General features: G+C 42.5%; 1 protein-coding gene across 3 annotated transcripts in view; it reads right to left on the bottom strand.

Moving 5' to 3' along the window:
* LAPTM4B (lysosomal protein transmembrane 4 beta) overlaps window positions 1-18,857 on the bottom strand; it is a 68,963-nt gene that overhangs the window by 33,994 nt on the left and 16,112 nt on the right. For 2 of the 3 annotated variants that reach the window (XM_027131479.1, XM_027131477.1), the window contains exon 2: window positions 13,461-13,572. In XM_027131479.1, coding sequence (XP_026987280.1) covers window positions 13,461-13,572 — 112 coding nt within the window. Of the gene's footprint in view, window positions 1-5,298; window positions 5,346-9,376; window positions 9,427-13,460; window positions 13,573-18,857 lie in introns of those variants that run through there. The other variant, XM_027131478.1, reaches the window with a different exon arrangement.

Genomic DNA, 18,857 nt, shown 5'->3' with positions numbered 1-18,857 from the left:
CCACTGTTTTAACATTTTTTAAAGCCACTCCTCAAAGGCATTTTGTTTATAAACCAATTATAGACAAGAACTTTATACTAAGTTAAACACCAGAGTTCCTTTGGAATCTGAGACGACCATTGTTAAGGGAAGCAAAGTGCCTAAAAGATTTTCTCCCTAAATCACACATAGGTCTATATTAAATATATCTATAAATATATCTATGTATATATATATTTCAAAGTTTGGTCTTCTGGTCCACTGAATTATATATATAACAAAAGAGGTATTCTTTTTCTTATCAGGACCCTTATCTGTTTAGTCTAGAGCCCGCCAACCTCTCCAATCTCCTCTCATCCCATCCCACACTTTCCTGCTCACTGTAATCCAGCCATACCATTTAGTTCACTAAACACAGCCAAATCATCCCATGCCAGGGCCTCACATTTGCAGTTCCCACTGAATAGAAGTAATGTCGCTCATATTTTCACATGATTGGCTCCGCCTTTTTAATCATTCAGCTCAACACCTCCAAGATCTTCCCTGGCCATCCTAGCTAATGTGACCCTCCCAGTCATGCCCACGTGGCTGCTGTATTTTCTTTACGGCATGTTTCACCACTATCTAGCTCTTTCGTGTACTGTCTGTCTCTGCTAGAGGAACCTTCCTGAGGAAAAGGAGCTGCTGCTGTGTCTCGTTCACTACTGCAAACTCAACACCGAGAAGGTGACAGATGCCGCATGTGCGCGCTGAGCACTTGTACTGTGGTCAATCTGCATTGAGATGTGCCGTAAGATTGAAATGTACTCCTCATTTCAAGGACGTAGTATCAAAAACAAAAAAAATCCCATTAATGATTTTTGTACTGATTACAAGCTGAAATAATATTTGGGATATACTGAGTTAAATACATTATTAAAGTTAATCACCTGTTTGTTGTTACCTTTTTAAATGAGGCTACTAGGAAATTTAAAATTACTTGTGTGCTTGTATCATATCTTTGTTGAATAGAGCAGCTCTAGTACAAAGCCTGTTTCACAGTAGGTACAAACTGAAGACTTATTCTGATTAGAAGTACAGTATATCTGGGTTTCTGAAGGTAACGTGTAGAGTTATAATCAGGCTAAGACAGTACAAAAACCCTTGCAGTAAAGTATCTGTATAGTGCTGACAGTTTCCAAGGCATTTTCACAGATACCTCATTGAGTCTTCATTACTCTGAGGTAGATGTTACTGTGCCCAGTGAATGGATTATGAAACCAGGGCTCAGAGGTTATGTAACTTGCTGAGATAGCATTTGCATCAAAAGGCTAAACTACGACTAATCCAGCTCTTATGATTCAAAGTTTTGGCTCTCTCTGCTATACGATGCTGCTTCTACTTAAGCTTTTAAATACTGACCAAATGAACCAACCTAGGCTGTCGCTTGCTACAGGTATTTCTCCAAAGGAAAGCATTCCAGTTCTAGAGCCACCCACACTATATCCTCAGCTTCGGAGATGAGAGGATATTTTAAGCAGGTTTACAAACAGAATCATAAGGTCAAAGTACTTTCTGTGTCAGATGTATATATATCAACAAAGACCATTTGGCACCTTAAAAAAAATGAAGCTTCCTTAAAATGGTCTCTAGATTTAATGCAGTACATTTATAATAAAGCTGATGACTTTTACTAAAGGAATAAAAATTTGACTCTCAAAAAAAAAGAAGGTTATAAGAGAATCAAGAGATAATTAATACTAGTCAGTACTTACAACAGCATGATTTCTCTCAGGATACATATATATATTTTATAGTTTACTTTATAATTTTAATGCTAAATGAACTCACCTTCCCTTATTATGAGGGAAGAGGTACCAACAAGGACATTTCACGTATGCCTCATAGTATTTTTGCCGGGCAAGTAACCTGCCCAAGGTTGCCCAGCTGGCAAGTGGTGGATGAGCTATTCTACCCCAGAAGTTTAACTCCAGAGGCAATGCTCTTAGCCACCATGCAACCCAGCTGCGAAGGAGGTAAAGCAAATGCAGTAGTGGAGGTCAAAGTCCTGGGAAACCAGAGAGCCTCCCTAAAAGGAGTGGACATTCTTTATTATGTGTAAAGCCTATCAGAACTTGTAGTAATCTCTAAAACTTGATTGAACTCAGGCAGAAATTTATTATTTTCTTTGTCTTACTTTGACGGTTTCCAAATTCTGTACAAGCCTATTTTATAATGAGAAAAAATGAGTTTTATAAAAGCTAGCCCATTAGAGGATACTCTTTGACTCCCTCATAGCTCTTAAGAGAAATAGAGAGACAGAGAGAGAAACAAGCAAACAAAAAAATCTAAGGCTTTATTTAAAAATAAAAATATAGGGCTTCCCTGGTGGCACAGTGGTTGAGAGTCTGCCTGCCGATGCAGGGGACATGGGTTCGAGCCCTGGTCTGGGAGGATCCCACATGCCGCGGAGCAACTGGGCCCGTGAGCCACAATTACTAAGCCTGCGCATCTGGAGCCTGTGCTCCACAACAAGAGAGGCCGTGACAGTGAGAGGCCCGCGCACTGCGATAAAGAGTGGTCCCCACTTGCCGCAACTAGAGAAAGCCCTCACACAGAAACGAAGACCCAACGCAGCAAAAATAAATAAATAAATATTTTTAAAAAGAAAAAAGATATATAAATATAATGGTTACATTAATATTTATGTTATAATAAAATTTATATAAATTATCTTTCATATTAATATTAGGCATATCAATAAAACCTTTATTAATATAAAATATTAATACAGAATAAAACACTAAAATCTTGAATAATTTTATGTCCTATTCTGGAAAAAAAAAGAAAACCACTCCAGAACAAAATCTCACATAATCATTAAAATTTTTTAAATTTCCATCTTCTTCAAAGAATATAAATCTCAGGAGAAATTTAAAAGGCACAAATAAAACGAAAGTCATAAAGTATCCTATCACCACTCACAATGAGATACCACAGAAAAAATGTTAATTTGAGATGAGGAAATTTTCAAAATTCTAGTCCTATAAATGACTACACCAACCACACTGAACAGACTGAATATATCACAAGCATGTCAAATAGCTTAGGCAGGATCAAAGCGTAAATCAAATAAAAACACAGAGCAGAGAAGATAAAACAGGTTAATGAACCTTGTATCTCCTAGCAACCTAGAGCACAAGTCAGCTCCTCTGAAGCAGTGTGCGGCATACCATGGTGAACATGAGAGTTACTCTGAGGAATGAAAATTCAATTATTTTATAATTATGTCAACAGGCAAATGAGTAACTGGTCCTACTAACAATATAGGAACGTTTACAATCGGTAAAGTACTGGTCAGTGACAGGAATATCCTTTACTTATTCTTTGCACAGCAGCTCCACCAACCAAAGTCAGAGCACACTGTGGGCAAGTTGTTTCCTAAATTAAATTCCTGGCTTAATGACTCAGTTCTAATTTGAAAAGGTTCCAAAGAAAAGCTACACCACAGGCCACAAAGGCATAATTAGAAAGCATTTCCTGATACTTAGTCAATTAATCATTGAAATAGAATAGGCATATAAAGGAGTTCCCTGAAATGCCTTTGTTAAAATAATCCATTTCTAATTCTACTCTTCCTTAACACTTCTTGGGTTTGTGTCCTTCCCATAAAACTGGTAGCTAGATAGATAACTAGCACCTGATTTATGCTCTCACATCATACTTGCCTAGTCACTCTTATGGCTCAATTTTCGGCCATGTTTTTGGCTCATGAAAACAAACAGTATTTGGGGTATAGTTTCACCATTAAGTCTAGAGGAGAACTATTTTCAGGTGAACTCACAGCAACAATATGAGCTACTGAGAGCAAAATACAAAAGCCCTCAACCCCTGCGGGGGTAAACACAAAACCCAGGTAAGTCCCTCCTATGGGGCCTCACGTTCTGAAGTTGAAAGCTTGGGGAAGAATAAGCATAAGGCACTGATTTTATTCCCCTAAAACAGAAGCAAAGCTCTAATATACTTTTTGTTATTTGTGTGGCAATTGCTTGTAACTTTTTATTGAAGTAAATTCAGATAGAAGAGGGGTTTCTTGTAACTTGCTAATTTACAACTTTATTCTTAAACCCCGAATTTATTTCATGAATACTAAATAGGTGTGTAACATGGGATAAAAATGTGAGGCTGCAGAGATTAAGAGGACATAATCTTTGCTCTCAGATGCTTAGCATCTACTAGGAAGGGATGGAAGAATTCAATAGCAGATAACAGATGACAAGCTAGGGGAGTTCAGAGGGGACAATATTTTCAGCCAAGAGAAACAAAAAAGAATTTATGGGAGGATGTGGTTATTTGGGCTGGGTCTTTTTTTCCCCTCATAAATTTTTTGTATTAAGATATAATTCACATTCTATAAAATGCATCCTTTGAAAAAGCATATATATAATTCAGTGGGTTTTTTAGTCACAAAGTTGCACAGCCATCACCACTAATTCCAGAATATTTTCATTCTCCCAAAAAAAACCCCTCTATACCCTTAGAAGTCACTCCCCATTCCCCCCCACCCTCCAGCCCCTGGCAACCATTAAGGTACTTTCTATCTCTTTAGATTTGCCCATACTGTACATGTCATATAAATGGAATCATACAATATGCAGCCTTCTGTGTCTGGCTTATCTCATTTAGAATAATATTTTCAAGGTTCATACATGTTGTCAGGTGTTAAGATTTAAACTATAAGTTACAAAGGATTAGTTAGTTAAGTAATATACGGAAAATGTCAAGTTCAGAGAATCTCTGTTAACTCCTCACTTTCTAAGATAAGGAAATTAGCTCCTGCCAGCTACTCTCATATTGAGAAATTTATACTGACATAATTAAGTCTCATAAAGGTTGCTTATATAAAAACAGAAAAACCTGGACTTCCCTGTTGGCGCAGTGGTTAAGAATCCGCCTGCCAATGCAGGGGACACGTGTTCAAGCCCTGGTCCAGGAAGATCCCACATGCCGTGGAGCAACTAAGCCCGTGCGCCACAACTACTGAGCCTGTGCTCTAGAACCTGCGAACCACAACTACTGAGCCCGCGTGCCACATCTACTGAAGCCCGCACACCACAACAACTGAAGCCCACGCACCTAGAGCCCGTGCTCTGCAACAAGAGAAGATACTGCAATGAGAAGCCCGCGCACCTCAAGGAAGAGTAGCCCCCGCTCGCTGCAAAAAGAGAAAGCCCACGTGCAGCAACGAAGACCCAACGCAGCCAAACATACATACATACATACATACATAAATAAATAGATTTAAAAACAGAAACAGAAAAACCAATAAGGAGTATTTACATTTTTTGTAATTATGGTCACTGGAGAACCAAGATGTGTGACTAGACCTTAAGAGAAGGAAATAAAATAAATTTAATAAAAAATATTCATGATCTATTTGGAACAATTCTGGAAACATTACTGCTGGACACTAAAGAAGACTTGCACAATTGGAAAGGCATAAGTTTTAATTAGACTTTTTAAAGATTTCACATCTCTATAAACTTACTAAAAATCATGAAGTTGTACATTTTAAATAGGTAGGTTTTACAGCATACAAAGTATAGCGCAATAAAGTCGTTTTTCAAAAAAAAAAGATGTCCAAAATACAACATGTAAAGATGTTGCTTCTCCCTCAGCTAATCAACAAATTTAACAGTCAGAGATATATGGCAGTATTTCCTGACAACTGGACATGTGGTGCTCAAGCAGATTTCTGAAAAAGAAGGTAGGTTAGTCCTACCATATACTACACATATTTGCAGGAGAGGTGGTGAACTGGCACCAAGCTCTCATTCCCACCTTCTGAAGTGCCTTCCTATTCTGCAGAGGCTAGAAAGCTAAAATCTACGTTTCCCAGATTCCCTTACAACTGGGTGCTGGAAGCATACAGGTTTTCCCAATAAGACGCAGACACATAACAAAGATTCCCTCTTCTGACCAAACACCTTAGGCTCTATCCTTGGCCCACTTAGTCAAGTTTTGGCAAGAATCCTACGGAGTTAGTATACCTCACTCTTGGTATCCAATGACTCTGATATCTGGTCAAATTCCTTATTTTTCACCCTCAATAGCATATCACCCTGGTCTGCCTTTAGCAAGAATCCTGTTGAGTTATCTAGCAAGAATTCCCCAACCTTGATGTTTCCTCTTAGTGATTTTCCATTCGCTGACCTCCACCCTGCTCCTTGGCTATAAACCGCACCTGTCCTTTTTGGAGGGGGAATTGAGCTCGATTTTTCTCCCCTACCGCAAGGCCCCCACTACAGTAGCCAATCTTGAATAAAGTCTTCCTTATCATCTTTATCAAGCATCTGAATAATTTTTTCATTAACACAGTAAAGTTGAAACAGCAAGTCTCAGAAGAAGGCGTACTATGTGAATCCACAATATAAAGTTCAACCACGTGAAACTTAAACAACAGATCACTGAGTGATACAAATATACGTGGTAAGTTTATACAGAAAAGCAAAAGAATGATAAACAGTTCAGAAGAGTGGCAGCTATCTCCAAGATCAGAGGGGCCCTTTCGATAGTTAAGGTAAAATTCAATTCCTCGAATCAAGTTGTGGGTGCACAAGTACTTACAATTACTCAGCTTATTTTATAAACATTGTTTTACACTTAATCAATATTTAAGAAGAGGTAATCCTATAAAGAATGAGGAACTCCAAATTATTGTTAATGAAGACAGCAAGATAGGTGTTCACTGTAGAGCAAACTTTTCTGAAAGGTTTGAATTTTTTCAAAATAAAGATTTGAAGTAAAAAAAAATGATCCTGAGCTTCCCTAGTGGCGCAGTGGTTGAGAGTCCGCCTGCCAATGCAGGGGACGCGGGTTCGTGCCCCGGTCCGGGAAGATCCCACATGCCGTGGAGCGGCTGGGCCCGTGAGCCATGGCCGCTGGGCCTGCGCGTCCGGAGCCTGTGCTCCGCAACGGGAGAGGCCACAACAGTGAAAGGCCTGCGTACCGCAAAAAAAAAAAAAAAAAAAGATACTAATACTAAATCTATGTTAAATTGTAAATCACATCCTAATTTCAAAACCACTGAAATGCAAACAACAACAAAATGCATCATCAGAGAAGCAGCACTGGACACCTGTGCTAGTTTAGTTCCTGCTCAGTCGCTGGCAAACTCAAACAAATAAGGAATTCTACAGGCTTAATGTATCTAATTTTTAAAAAGTCACTTAGTAAAGTGTTTTTTTTTAAATGGTTTTCTTGTAGGCAAAGTGGGGAAATGTCCACCAAGTTTGGTTAAGTGGAACACTGGATAAGGAGGTGAATGATTCTACCAGATGTCTTCCATTTGTCTTTCCAAACCCACCCTCACCATCCAGTTATCTGCCCTAGCAGGCACACAGGTATGGGCCATCAACAGGGCTCCCTTACCCTGTGGCGTTAGCTGAGTTCACTCAATGAGGAGTCCAGACAAGGGATCAGAGAGAGGAAGAGGCTGGCCCCTGCTGTGAGGCTGCCTCGGTTGGCCCCGGACCAAAAAGGTAGCATTGCTCCTTATAAGGAGTTCAACTCTGTATGACGCTCATTCCCAGCTCTAGTAGCCACTGCCTCCCATCTCTCTTTCAGATCTAGGGATGGTAACAGCTGGTCTTGATTAAGCAAATTACTTCACCGTCCCTAGTGGTCTTCTTACACCTCCATCTTTGTAAAAAGATCTTGAAAATAAATATTCATTGAATTATCCTTGTAAAAAAATAAGATGTTGTCAAGGTGTAGAATATGTAACCTTTTGAGCCGTGTGACTTAAAAGATAAAGAGATGGGACTTCCCTGGTGGTCCAGTGATTAAGATTCTGTGCTCCCAAAGCAGGGGGCCCGGGTTCGATCCCTGGTCAGGGAACTGGATCCCGCCTGCCGCACCTAAAAGAGCCCACATGCCACGACCAAGACCTGGTGCAACCAAATAAATAAATATTTTTTAAAAAAGAAAAAAGCTGAAGAGATGACAGGATGGAAGGATGGGAGGGTAGAAGGATGAAAATAAAGGGCCAGGATGGTCCTGTGGCTCCGCTCTCCCGGCTGTCACATAGGTATGTCTACTTCCTCAAGACGTTGGCATGTCACGCACAAGTGGACAAGCTCTGCAGACCAAGTGCCCCGCTGGTTTGAGGGTATGTGAACAGACAGCAGGTAGGCAGCCTGGGCCTTTCCCAATGTGGTGCCAAGAGCCACATGGAAAGCCTCAGCCGATCTTCTTTTCCCTCCTGTTTCTTAGTCTGTATTACCAAAACTTTCAAACATACACAGAAGTATAATGAATCTCCAGCACCCATTCTGTTTGGATTGTTTCATCTCTTCGCTTCTGTCCATTCTACCACTGGTGGAAATCTGGACTGTTTCCAGTTTTTGGCTATTATGAATAAAGCGACCGTGGCCATTTTTATACATGGCTAATGATGGACACAAGCATTCATTTACTGTAGGGTACATACCTAGGAGTGAAACTGCTGGGTCACAGGGTGGATGTATATCTATATAGCTTTGGTTTTCCCAAAGTGGTTGAACGATTTACACTCCCAGCTGTAGCTTGAGAAATCCAGTGGTTCCAAAGCCGTATCAACAGGTGGCACTGTCAGTTCTGTTCATGTTGCCGTTTTGAAGGGGTGGAGTGATTCACTACTGTGCTTGTAATTTGCATTTCTTTTACAACTAATAATGTGGACAATATTTTCATGTGCTTATTGGTCATATGGATACCTTCTCTGATGAAGTTATCTGTTTTTCTCTTCTTGATTTCACCCAGAACCACTGACTATAAAGACCATCATTTCTCCAATAAATGCAGTAGTGTTTTTATCCTAAACCAGGTTCCTATAAACAAATTCTTCATTATTTTTATGGCCATTTCCTCCCCAGGGCAGGTGAATAAAGTAAGTTTGGCTTGAATGACAATTTTTTTTTAACTTTTTTTTTTCCCCAAATGTATTTATTTATTTATTTATGGCTGTGTTGAGTCTTCGTTTCTGTGCGAGGGCTTTCTCTAGTTGTGGCAAGCGGGGGCCACTCTTCATGGCGGTGTGCGGGCCTCTCACTATCGCGGCCTCTCTTGTTGCAGAGCACAGGCTCCAGACACGCAGGCTCAGTCGTTGTGGCTCACGGGCCTAGTTGCTCCGCGGCATGTGGGATCTTCCCAGACCGGGGCTCGAACCCGTGTCTCCTGCATTGGCAGGCGGATTCTCAACCACTGTGCCACCAGGGAAGCCCCTGAATGACAATTTTGCTACAAAATGAATCAGAAATTAATTTGGATGATCTGCTTGGCATTATGTTTGGCTCTGACACTTCCTGTTACAGTTCCTTGCCAGTCCATTAAAATTTCACAAATAAAATTTCATGAAGTCTACTTATTTGAATTTTACCTGTTTCTCTTTGCCCCCTCATGTCCTTTTTCCATTCCAGAATCTAATCCAGGGTCTTGTACTGCATGTAGTTGTATCTCCTTTGTTTCCTCCCATCTATGACAGTTCCCAGTCTTTCCTAGCATAGTCAATTTTTGATTACATACATATGTTTATTTGTAAATTATAAATATATATTACAATTTTTTGTATATAAATTACGTAAAAATACAAATGTTGAAGCGATAGGTGTTTCTTTTGTTTTTTTTTTTTTTTTGCGGTACGCGGGCCTCCCACTGCCGCGGCCTCTCCCATTGCCGAGCACAGGCTCCGGACGCGCAGGCCCAGCGGCCATGGCCCACGGGCCCAGCCGCTCCGCGGCATGTAGGATCCTCCCGGACCGGGGCACAAACCCGCGTCCCCTGCATCGGCAGGCGGACTCCCAACCACTGCGCCACCAGGGAAGCCCGAGATAGGTGTTTTTAAAAAGAGAACTCTTTATATTTTTTTCTTTATCCCAGTGGATTCTCCTATATGCCCCATTTTAATATAAATCATAGGGATCTGACTTTCTTCTACCAGATCATTTTAGGAAAAGATCACATGGAAAAGTGAGATACACTCCTGCTCTGTCCTTCTGGATAAAACCTTGAGATGACTACCACCATTCCAAAAAGATATCAACTTAAAATTTCTATACACCGGGAATTCCCTGGATGTCCAGTGGTTAGGGCTCCACGCTTTCACTGCCGAGGGCACGTGTTCTGTCCCTGGTCAGGGAACTAAAATCCCGCAAGCCACAAAAAACAAAACAAAACAAAAAAATTGTTATATACCATAACTTTCAAGCACAATTCAAAGCAATTGATTGTACCCATTTCAAGGACTATTTAGTTGTATCCTCATATATGTTAAATATAGAAAGGTTTGTCAGCCATGATGATGTTTGACCTACAAAGTTCTTTTTAAAAAGAGATCAGGGCTTCCCTGGTGGCACAGTGGTTGAGAGTCCGCTTGCCGATGCAGGGGACACGGGTTCGTGCCCCGGTCCGGGAAGATCCCACATGCCGCGGAGCGGCTGGGCCCGTGAGCCATGGCCGCTGAGCCTGCGCGTCCGGAGCCTGTGCTCCGCAACGGGAGAGGCCACAACAGTGAGAGGCCCGCGTACCACAAAAAAAAAATAAAAATAAAAAAAATAAAAAAATAAAAAGAGATCAAAGGGCTTCCCTGGTGGTGCAGTGGTTGAGAGTCCGCCTGCCGATGCAGGGGACGCGGGTTCGTGCCCCGGTCCGGGAAGATCCCACATGCCACGGAGCAGCTAGGCCCGTGAGCCATGGCCGCTGAGCCTGCACGTCCGGAGCCTGTGCTCCGCAACGGGAGAGGCCACAACAGTGAGAGGCCCGTGTACCGCCAAAAAAAAAAAAAGAGAGAGAGAGAGATCAAAACATATGAAAGGAAAATGTAAGAAGAAAGTTAAAAAAAGATTCACTCACATGAATGAATATTCATCCTTCTGTATCTTTTTAACCATGCAATTTAAATGATCAATAGGTAGTCCTAAAAGTAATTACAAACTATTCATTCACTTCTTTCAAATATATGAAATATCAGAGAAACTGCAAATGCACTGGAATTAATATCCAGGTCATTACCAAACAATTACTATTGTAAGGTCTTGAGTACCAGTAAGACTCCGAGGTCAGGTAAATTAAGCCTATACTGTCAGACAGTTCACCACCCAGCTTAATCTCTGGCAATTAGAAAAAGGCAGGCAGTGTGACTATTTGATTCAGACACAACTGTATCTGAATCATTTAAAACTTCTTTGCTAACCTCAATTACTTAGAAAGGGAATCCTGCTACTGGAAACAGTGAAAGGTAACTTATTTTTAAACGTCAATCAAACATTGTATTTAGAGGTTATACAGTCTTTTAACTCAGGGGAAGGAAGGCAGAGAGATATTAATTTAATATTAATGGAATTCATTATCTTTCTGGAGGAATTCATCAGGGTAACAGGGTTATTGAGAACAGAGAGAATGAACAATGTTACAGCAGAAGTCATGTCTCAGTCTGACAAGGTCCCGAACCCCAGGATGATACAATGCCTTGGTATCTACTAGAAGCAATGGTGGTGGGAGATGATGGACACAAAGCACCTCCCGGCTTTGCATTTACTTCACTTCCAGCTCTTCTCAGGCTCCTCCTCCTGGCCTCTCATGTCAGGGCTCCTTCAGGAAAAGTCTCTTTACTATCTCCCTAACGTAAATACCATTTTGAAGCTTATGTCCTCAAATTTACCTCCGCCCAGATGTCTGGTTCACATATCAAACTACCTTTTTAATCTCTCCACTTTAATATATCTAAGAACAGTGAGTAAAACAGTGAAATACATTGAGCCCTTATTATGGGCCACACCCCATTCGAAGCATTTTTCGTACACTAACATATTTAATCACAACAATCCCACGAGGTAGATGACTACAATCACCCCTCTATTCAGAGGGGGAAACTAAGCCACACAAACGTCCATAACTAGCCCAATGTTATCACATTTCACACATGGCAGGGTCAGGTTTCAAACTACGGTCTCTGGCCTCAGAGCCACACTCCTAGCAACTATGCTAAGCCACTTAAATCAATCAACGGGCTTCTCTGGTGGCGCAGTGGTTGAGAATCTGCCTGCCAATGCAGGGGACACGGGTTCGAGCCCCGGTCTGGGAAGATCCCACATGCCGCGGAGCAACTAGGCCCGTGAGCCACAACGACTGAGCCTGCGTGTCTGGAGCCTGTGCTCTGCAACAAGAGAGGCCGCGATAGTGAGAGGCCCGCGCACCGCCATGAAGAGTGGCCCCCGCTTGCCACAACTAGAGAAAGCCCTCGCACAGAAACGAAGACCCAACACAGCCAAAAATAAATATAAAAATAAGTAAATTAATTAAAAAAAAAAATCAGTCGAGTCTTCTCCAAGGTGTGTTCCCATCTCCTGACCCTAGACTCTCTCACCCCAGTAAGGATGCAGACCATATATACTCAAGTTGAAAAGTAGTAGTCATCTTTGATTCCTCCCTTTCCCTCACTGCCCATACCAGGAAGTTCTGTCAATCCCACCTCCAAACCCACCCTCTTCCCCATCCCCAGTGTAGCCTGGATCGCAGAGAAACACCCCCCAAACCAGTCTCCAGGCCTCTGTACTCACACACCCAGTCCCCTAAATGTATCCTCTACTCAGCAACAAAAGGGATCTTCTGAAAACACAGATCAGTTCATAACCGCAGAATTACTAAAAACCACTGAATGGTTTTCTCACTCCGAGAATAAACTTCACAAGTCTCACCCTGTCTGTTGAATGCTCCTAGTCATTCCCTAAAACTGCATCTTCAGCCCCTCTCCACGTTACTCACTTTGCTCCAGACACTTTTTTTTTTTTTAAATGCACTGAAAGTTCTGCAAAGCCAATGAAAAATACATTTGCATGACCTTTTGTTTGGGATTGTGCACAGCTCTGCCCCTTTCAGTTAGCATGGACACAGCTTGACTTTAGTTGTATGATGTTTAGGTTTCCATGATCTTAGAGCTGGGGGCCTAGCCTCCTTTCTGCACACCCCACATCCACATCCCTGTGCGCATTTCTATTTATCTGGAAAAAGCAACAAAATTATCATCGAAAGGATTTCTAGAATGGAGAATGATCACCTCCTGGAAGAACAGTAAATACTGAAACATAATAGAAGACACAATAAGATATGTAATATCATTTGACCCTTCCTTCCTGCCACTGACTCCCTCTCCTAGCCAAAAGGCCCAGCATAAAAAGATTATGACAAAGAAACAATTTTAAAAAATGGCTGAGTTAACATTAAGATGAAAAAAAGAAAGACAAAAGAGATTTTAATGAGACTCTTACACTTAGAACAGAGACAGAATACATGCTGCACGTAAATATTTGTTGTTCTGACTTGTAATGATGGGAAGAGCGTTAAGTATCAGTTCAAATTGGCCCATGAATCAATATTTGTAATTTAATAGGAAGAACTGGCAGCTGGATTCCCTGCCCTTGAAAATACCAAAATATCTACCTACAATAGTTGTCTGATGTACTTACTGGCATCGTCCATGAACTCAAAGTCACCCCCGAGTTCAGAACTTGAAAAGTGATACTGATCTGGATCGGCTAGGGCACTCAACAGAATCAGCAGTACCACGGCGTTGATGATCTGCAAGAAAGAAAAAAATGTAAGTAACCCCAGTATATGGTCCTTAAAATAGAACATTACATTGACCACATGGAGTTTAACTTCAACAGCTGGTGGCCTTTCAACACGAAGCCCCACCCACTGAGGGAGCAGGCAAACATTTCCTTTTAAAAAAAAAAAAAAATTATTTATTTATTTATTTTTGGCTGCTTTGGGTCTTTGTTGCTGCACGCAGGCTTTCTCTAGCCGCAGCGAGTGGGGGCTACTCTTCGTTGCGGTGTGCGGGCTTCTCATTGCGGTGCGCGGGCTTCTCGTTGCGGTGGCTTCTCTTGTGGAGCATGAGCTCTAGGAGTGTGGGCTTTAGTAGTTGTGCCTCACGGGCTCAGTAGTTGTGGCTCGTGGGCTCAGTGGTTGTGGCTTGTGGGGTCTAGAGCGCAGGCTCAGTAGTTGTGGCACGCGGACTCAGTAGTTGTGGCACGCAGGCTCTAGAGCGCAGGCTCAGTAGTTGTGGCGCCCGGGCTTAGTTGCTCCGCAGCATGTGGGATCTTCCCAGACCAGGGCTCGAACCCGTGTCCCCTACATTGGCAGGTGGATTCTTAACCACTGTGCCACCAGGGAAGCGTCAGGCAAACGTTTCTGAGGCAGAGACACTGCCAGCCCATTCATGCAGCCAAGGGCACACGGCTTGGTGTGCAGTTGGCTTTCACCTCACTGTCCCCTGGGCCGGGCACCCTAGAGCAGTGAACAAACATGCAGCAGCGCTGACGCCAGTGGTTGGAAAAACTCTCCAGCTAGCCACGCGCATGCTAATGAGCTTGTTCAGGCGACCAAACATTTTTCACAGGTTCAAACAATAAGAACTTTGAGCCCATCCAGGAAGCAGTGTCACAGAATGAGTGCAAAGCTACTTAGTGGCAGACCCTTACTTCTGCAGGAGCACAGGCAAGCCGCTTTCTATCCTAGTCCCCCATTTCTGTCTCCTAGAAACTGCTGAATATATTTCTCTCGGGAACTTCAAACTCACCCCATCAAAGTGGAAACCATCTTCCTTAACACCTCCCACCTCTGCTCCTACTTTCCTGTTCTCTATCTGACAAAACAGCATCACCATTAATAATTAAAAGTGGAAAACACTCAGGCACTGCACTAAGTGCTTTATGTGGAATTTCTCTCTTAAGCCCTCCAATAACCTAATGAAGTAGGTGCAAAATTATCCCTGTTTTGTAAATGAGAAAACTGAGGCTCAGGGTTAAGAACGCTGCCCAAGATCAGGCAAGTAACAAACTGCAGAAACGGGATTGGGATCCAGGAATACCAATTCCAAAACCTAATCTCTTCAATCTCCTGTTGTTCCTCAAAACCTGATTATCTTCGGGCTTCCCATCTTCCTTTTCCCTTACATCCAACCAAGTGTGAGATTGACAATTCCACTGCTGCATTTCTATTTCCTTTACTCTTCCTAACTGCCCGGGCTGCTTATACACATATGGACCAACTGAGACAGGGCTAGAGGTGTGGCGGGCAGGTTTTCTGGAGTTTGGTGAGGCTCGGCTGAGACTGGGTTGTTATTTCTCCTTTGTTCTAAGCTGAGAAACTTGTGATAGAGCTCTACGTTTCACTCTTGTCAAAACTGAGAGAAAGATGAATAACCTTCATCTTTTATATAGAGAAAATTCTTTTGCTAACAATAGTAACAATAGGCATTTCCTACTATAAAAATCATATTCGGAAATACCTACTTACAGAAGAGGTTCAAATGGGGAGTCAGGTTATTCCTTTTACAAAATATCCACTCTAGGGGCTTCCCTGGTGGCGCAGTGGTTGGGAGTCCACCTGCCGATGCAGGGGACACGGGTTTGTGCCCCGGTCTGGGAAGATTCCACATGCCTATCTGACGGTCACCCTCCCCACCGTGGCTACTAGAACTGCCAGTTTCTTGTTTCTCTCCAAAGAGCCAAGCAACTTCACAGCACATTTTAAAGCGAGTATGATTAGCAAAACTGTAGCTGAAGAAAAGCTTTCAGAACATATCTGAAGCTTAAAGGAAAGTATGAGTTAGTTCCACAACGGGCAGACGATTTAGCAAAGAAGTTCTTTGACAAATCATCAGGTTTTCTTGGCATTCTATTCCCTCTATATTCTTATCTTTGGAAAAGGCAGACCAAAGATTATGTACTGAAATGAGATAAAATAACCTAAGAATGTGTTTTGAAAAGTTAAGCACCAGACAAAGGCAATGTGTTTACTGCTGTATCATAATGGGGTTGTTTTTTAAGGTTTGGAGGAAAAAAACCCCAAAACACCAACACATAAATTTGGGATTCATGGGTGAAGCTTTAATGAAGGAAGGGGTGGGGTACAGAGGGTAAGAGAGAAAAATGGCTAGGTGAGGCAGGGCAGTGAACCCAGTTAGAAAATACAAGCCAGATTTAGGGATCCTTTAGGGCTAGTTACAGAGTTTGGGTTTTATTCTAAGTGCAACAAGAAGCCAATGGAGAATATTAAGGAAGGAAAGAATGTGATCTGTTTGGGGTTCAAATGAGTAAGTTATGTAAAACACCTAGAAGGGTAGCTGGCATGTAACAGTGACTCAAATTAGTTGCCTTACCTCTTCAAACCTCAACAAGAACCATATAAAAGCTCTCGGCTGGCATCAGAAAGTTACCTGGTCCCAGATCTCCCGAGACAGTGCTACGCAGCTGCTTTCCTGTCCTTCCAGTTCCAGTGGGCCTGTCAAGTCTTGGTCAACTTGTTATTACCCCCTTGCCCGCTTGACTTATCGTACCACTTCCCCTAGCTGCCTCCTAGAGTAGGTACTTTGTTAAGTGCTTAGGAAAGAGCCTCCCAGGATTCACAATAGGTTAAATAAATCATGCACCCAAGTAACACAAAGCATGAAGCCATAAACACAGCGAGACTTCACAGAAAGAATAATGGAGAGTCAGAGAGAGATACTACTGAAGCCTGAGGCTGAGACCAGAGTTCGCAGGGAGGTGCAGTGGACCTGGGAGCACTTGGACAGGGACTGGACAGATGAGAAGGTTTGGGAACCCAAGAGGTGTAGAAAAGAACAATTTCGGGATTCCCTGGCGGTCCAGTGGTTAGGACTTGGCGCTTTCACTGCTGGGGCCTGGGTTCAATCCCCGGTTGGGAAACTAAGATCCTGCAAGCCACAGGCCGTGCCCCCCGCCCCCAAAACAAACAAACAAATAAGAGAGAAGAACAATTTCAAGTATGAGTAAAGCCACTGGGACAGGGGCCTGCGCTGAAAACAGCAAGCAGTTCGATATGGTTAAAGCACAGTAGACAAAAGGAAAGTGCTAGGGGATGAGACCAGAAATGCAGGCTAGGGCCAGATGGCAGCGAGTCCTCAAAACCAGGCGAGGAATTTGAGCCTTTATCCAAAACGTTAATGAAGGTTTTTGAGGCAGGATATGAAGTGATCAGAGCTCTCGTTAGGAAGATCAAGCTAGAAAAGGCTGGGAGGCTAAAACGGAGGCAGGAAAGCATTCTAGAAAGTACTGCAATAGTCTGGCTGAGCAGTAATGAGGGTCTGATCCACTTCATCTCTAAATCTCATGACAACCCTGTCAGATTGTCATCTCAGGCATTAGTTTGAGAGGTTACTTAGGTCCTACGTGTGGAAGAGTCAAGGTTTGAATCTCAAGGCCTTTCCGCGTAGAGGTGGAATTATCAGACACACAGGAAGTGACGAGCTGCAAGGATAAAAAAAGAAGCAAAGGAGACTGAAATTTCGAGCCTGGGTGACAAAATCTTGTCATTATCAGCAATAAGGACTATGACAAGGTTGATTTTAGGTAGGAAAAGTACTCGCAGGCTGTCCGAATAATCATGTGTTGGCTTGTCCGTCTGGCCTCTCAGCCTCCTTTTTTTATTCAGCCTTTGGTGCTCAGGCCTGCCCTCCATGTGTGTTTGCCTATCCCAGTAGGCAGATTTTTAAAATGTATTATAAAGATCCCCCCCCCCCGCCCCAAATTCAATGAGGTCCTTCTGATTCACCTTGCAGGCCACAGTGCCATCCTTCTGGCATGTCTCCCTCATGGGTGATAGATTAAATGAAGAAACCACCACCACTACACATTCTGTCTTATATTACTGAAGACGTTTTGCCTGCCCTATGTGGTGCGATTACTGTTACGCCGCTCTACAGACGAGGACTCTCAGACTTTGGGGAAACCCACACAAGGTCATGACATTTTCAGCTGACACTCAGTCATGGGTCCTTTGATTACAAATGCCACACATGCTCCTTCCAGTAACCCAGGTTCCGCCCCAAAAGCCACCGCACCCGGTTCACAAGCCCTGGCTCACAAGCCCTGGCGACTCTGCTCACCAGTCCCCTGGCAGCAGGCTCAGAATTCTTTCCAAGGGAGTGTTCCAGACAGCCCAGCGACTCTCAAGGCGACAGGAAGCTGGCAAGCAGAGTGAAACCGACTTGCGACCCCAGCAGAAGCATCCTCAATTTCCCTGAGTGGACTTGGTCAGGTTCTGATCTTCACTCTCTGAGACACCACTGTATGTATTCTCTCAGAATGATGAGAAAGATGTCTGGACACTGAACAGAAGGCAAAGGATGGTCCTCTAGCAGAGGCCAGAAAGAAGGCTGTTCAAAGAGCCACTAGGAGACTTGGTGGGGGGGGAGGGGTGGACAGGGAGAACAACTGTGTTCCCTTTTATGCCCTAAAGAACATTCTGCATCTCTGAATATGAAAAGACAGGCCTAGCCCAGAGCCTAATTTAGAATGGGCTATGGGGACCTAATCTCTGTGCATAAGGAAGGATCAAACACTAGGGGGTTAGAAGGCCAGCGTCCACAAAAGAGGAGAAAATATAAACTGCAAAATGGCTAAATTAATTTTTTAGGGCAACAAACATGATGCTCTTTGTGTTCTGATATGCTCTATTCATTAGGTCTATTAGTCCCTATTTGTAACCATCCTACTCCAACAACTTGGATAATCATTAAAAATATGCTTTGGAAGACTGTTTAAAACATTCCCTGTTTAGCTTCAATACATAAAAGAATACTTTATTCCTACAGCTATTCACCAAAGACAAAATTGAAACTCATAAAACAGAATGTCTTTTCTAATGAAAGTGAAGAGGCCGTAACAGACTTAACCATTAGAATATAAATTTTGCATTCTACTCAGGAACAGTGTTGCTATATTGTACTTTAGAGTTAATTTTTTCTTACGAAATAGCAATACATTTAATACACCCCAAAACAACAACTTTTGAAATTAAGACAAAAAACATACACTTTTAGTTTGCACACATGGCTT

This window comes from Aethalodelphis obliquidens, unplaced genomic scaffold (genome assembly GCF_003676395.1).
Source record: "Aethalodelphis obliquidens isolate GAN/ISIS:26980383/991018 unplaced genomic scaffold, ASM367639v1 scaffold39, whole genome shotgun sequence".
NCBI classification, from domain to species: Eukaryota; Metazoa; Chordata; class Mammalia; order Artiodactyla; family Delphinidae; genus Aethalodelphis; species Aethalodelphis obliquidens.
This window is presented reverse-complemented; position numbering and strand designations above follow the sequence as displayed.